We start from the raw sequence: 1509 nt of genomic DNA, 5'->3' as shown, positions 1-1509 counted from the left end.
TATTCTAATGGGACGCTTTGTGATCTCACAAAGCCCGGAAAACAACGCTGTAGTCTATATTGAATGTAAATGATCTTAACTGTAAAATGTATTGTATAATAATAATAACAAAAAATGAAAGAGGTGGAGATTTTACATAGTTTTAGCACAAAGTAGGCCTAGCTAATTAAACTTTTTTTCAAGTCCAGTAAGTATGAGGAATCAAGATGTATTGATGTCAAGATGTATACTTCAGAAATGTTTTCCAGAGCACCTGTGGCCTAACTTGGATTTTCCCAGCTGTAAAGGGCAGAACAAATTTTCGCCACACGTCCGAGTTAATCATCATCAGAAACTTCAGTGCACTCAAACTGAACAGCTCTCCTGTTTCATTTAGCTTATTGCCAAAAATAATTCACATTTGAAATGTTACAGAACGGCTTTTATCTCATTTGGCTTCTGTTATTATTTGGGTTGAGCAACAGTGGAGCGCTGAACGACCCTCATCCAGAGCTCTCTGATCAGGAGCTTTTCTGGGGAGCCGATCAGTATGACTTTTCCATCATGCTGCGTGCTGGAGACCTCCAGTGCTACTGGCACTTTGCTCACTTCGGTGAGCGCTTCTACTTAAACTTCATGGTAAGACAACTTTCTACATGTAAATATTGGTATGGTCTTGAATCCTTCGCATGTTGTAGCTCACTGTGTGTTTGTTCAGGTCCAGCTGGTGACCGGTGTGGCTCTGGACAGACATCTCTCTGTGACTGTTAATGCTCTGAGCGGTTTAATAGTCAGCAAAGTTGACGATGCAAGTGGTCAGATTGCCTTCAATGTTAAGGAGACTGGTGAATCTCTCTTTGATAAGAGTTTTATATCTGCTGCTGGGTTATGAACAGGTTTTTTTATTTATTTATGCAAAGTCATATGGATCATGCACTGCATGAGAATTTTACAAAATAATCTTTAACCCATTTGTGCCCAAATTTTTCTGAATGGTTTCATGCATATAGTCATGTTAATAGTGTCCTATGTGAACATGTTCTGCATTTATTTTCCCCAGTTTTTTTTTCTTTTTTTTTCTTGAAAATCGTATTTGAATGTGCGGCAACTATAGTTGCCGGTGAGCAATTATGCTGTATGCAGCACTTCAATGTCAAATTTGAATAGGAGGAGAGCTTTTGGCATCTAACTCAAAATAACTTAGTATAAGTAGCCTACAAGGAGTACTGCAGTGAAGGTAAAGTCGTTTTTATAAATTTACATAAACATATTTGCATACTATACTTTGTGATGTAAATATGTAAAATATCACATATTTTACGAATAGGCACATATTGATTAGGTCAAATGGATTAACCCTGACAAAAGTCCTTGATAGTCATGAAATTAATGATATTCTTTTTAAAATATATGATTATTAAAAAAATTATCATGTGTAGGCTACACCCATGATTGTTTATGTATTTATTTATTATTGAACATGCAGGTATTTTCATTCTTAGAGGTGTGTTAGTTAAATGAAAATAAATA

At 35.9% G+C, this 1509-nt stretch overlaps 1 protein-coding gene across 1 annotated transcript in view; it reads left to right on the top strand.

The window, feature by feature from the left end:
• Window positions 1-358: 358 nt before the first annotated feature.
• The window catches only part of LOC107723965 (transmembrane emp24 domain-containing protein 6-like), a 3233-nt gene continuing 2082 nt past the window's right edge, over window positions 359-1509 (top strand). Inside the window, exons 1-2 of the mRNA XM_016532696.1 lie at window positions 359-618; window positions 698-824. Of these exons, the coding sequence (XP_016388182.1) occupies window positions 406-618; window positions 698-824 (340 nt within the window). The 5' untranslated portion in view covers window positions 359-405. The remainder of the gene's footprint in view (window positions 619-697; window positions 825-1509) is intronic.

This window comes from Sinocyclocheilus rhinocerous, unplaced genomic scaffold (assembly GCF_001515625.1).
Source record: "Sinocyclocheilus rhinocerous isolate Xijiao unplaced genomic scaffold, SAMN03320098_v1.1 scaffold63, whole genome shotgun sequence".
NCBI classification, from domain to species: domain Eukaryota; kingdom Metazoa; phylum Chordata; class Actinopteri; order Cypriniformes; family Cyprinidae; genus Sinocyclocheilus; species Sinocyclocheilus rhinocerous.
The sequence above is the reverse complement of the archived record's forward strand: the minus strand, read 5'-3'. Positions and strand labels throughout refer to the sequence as shown.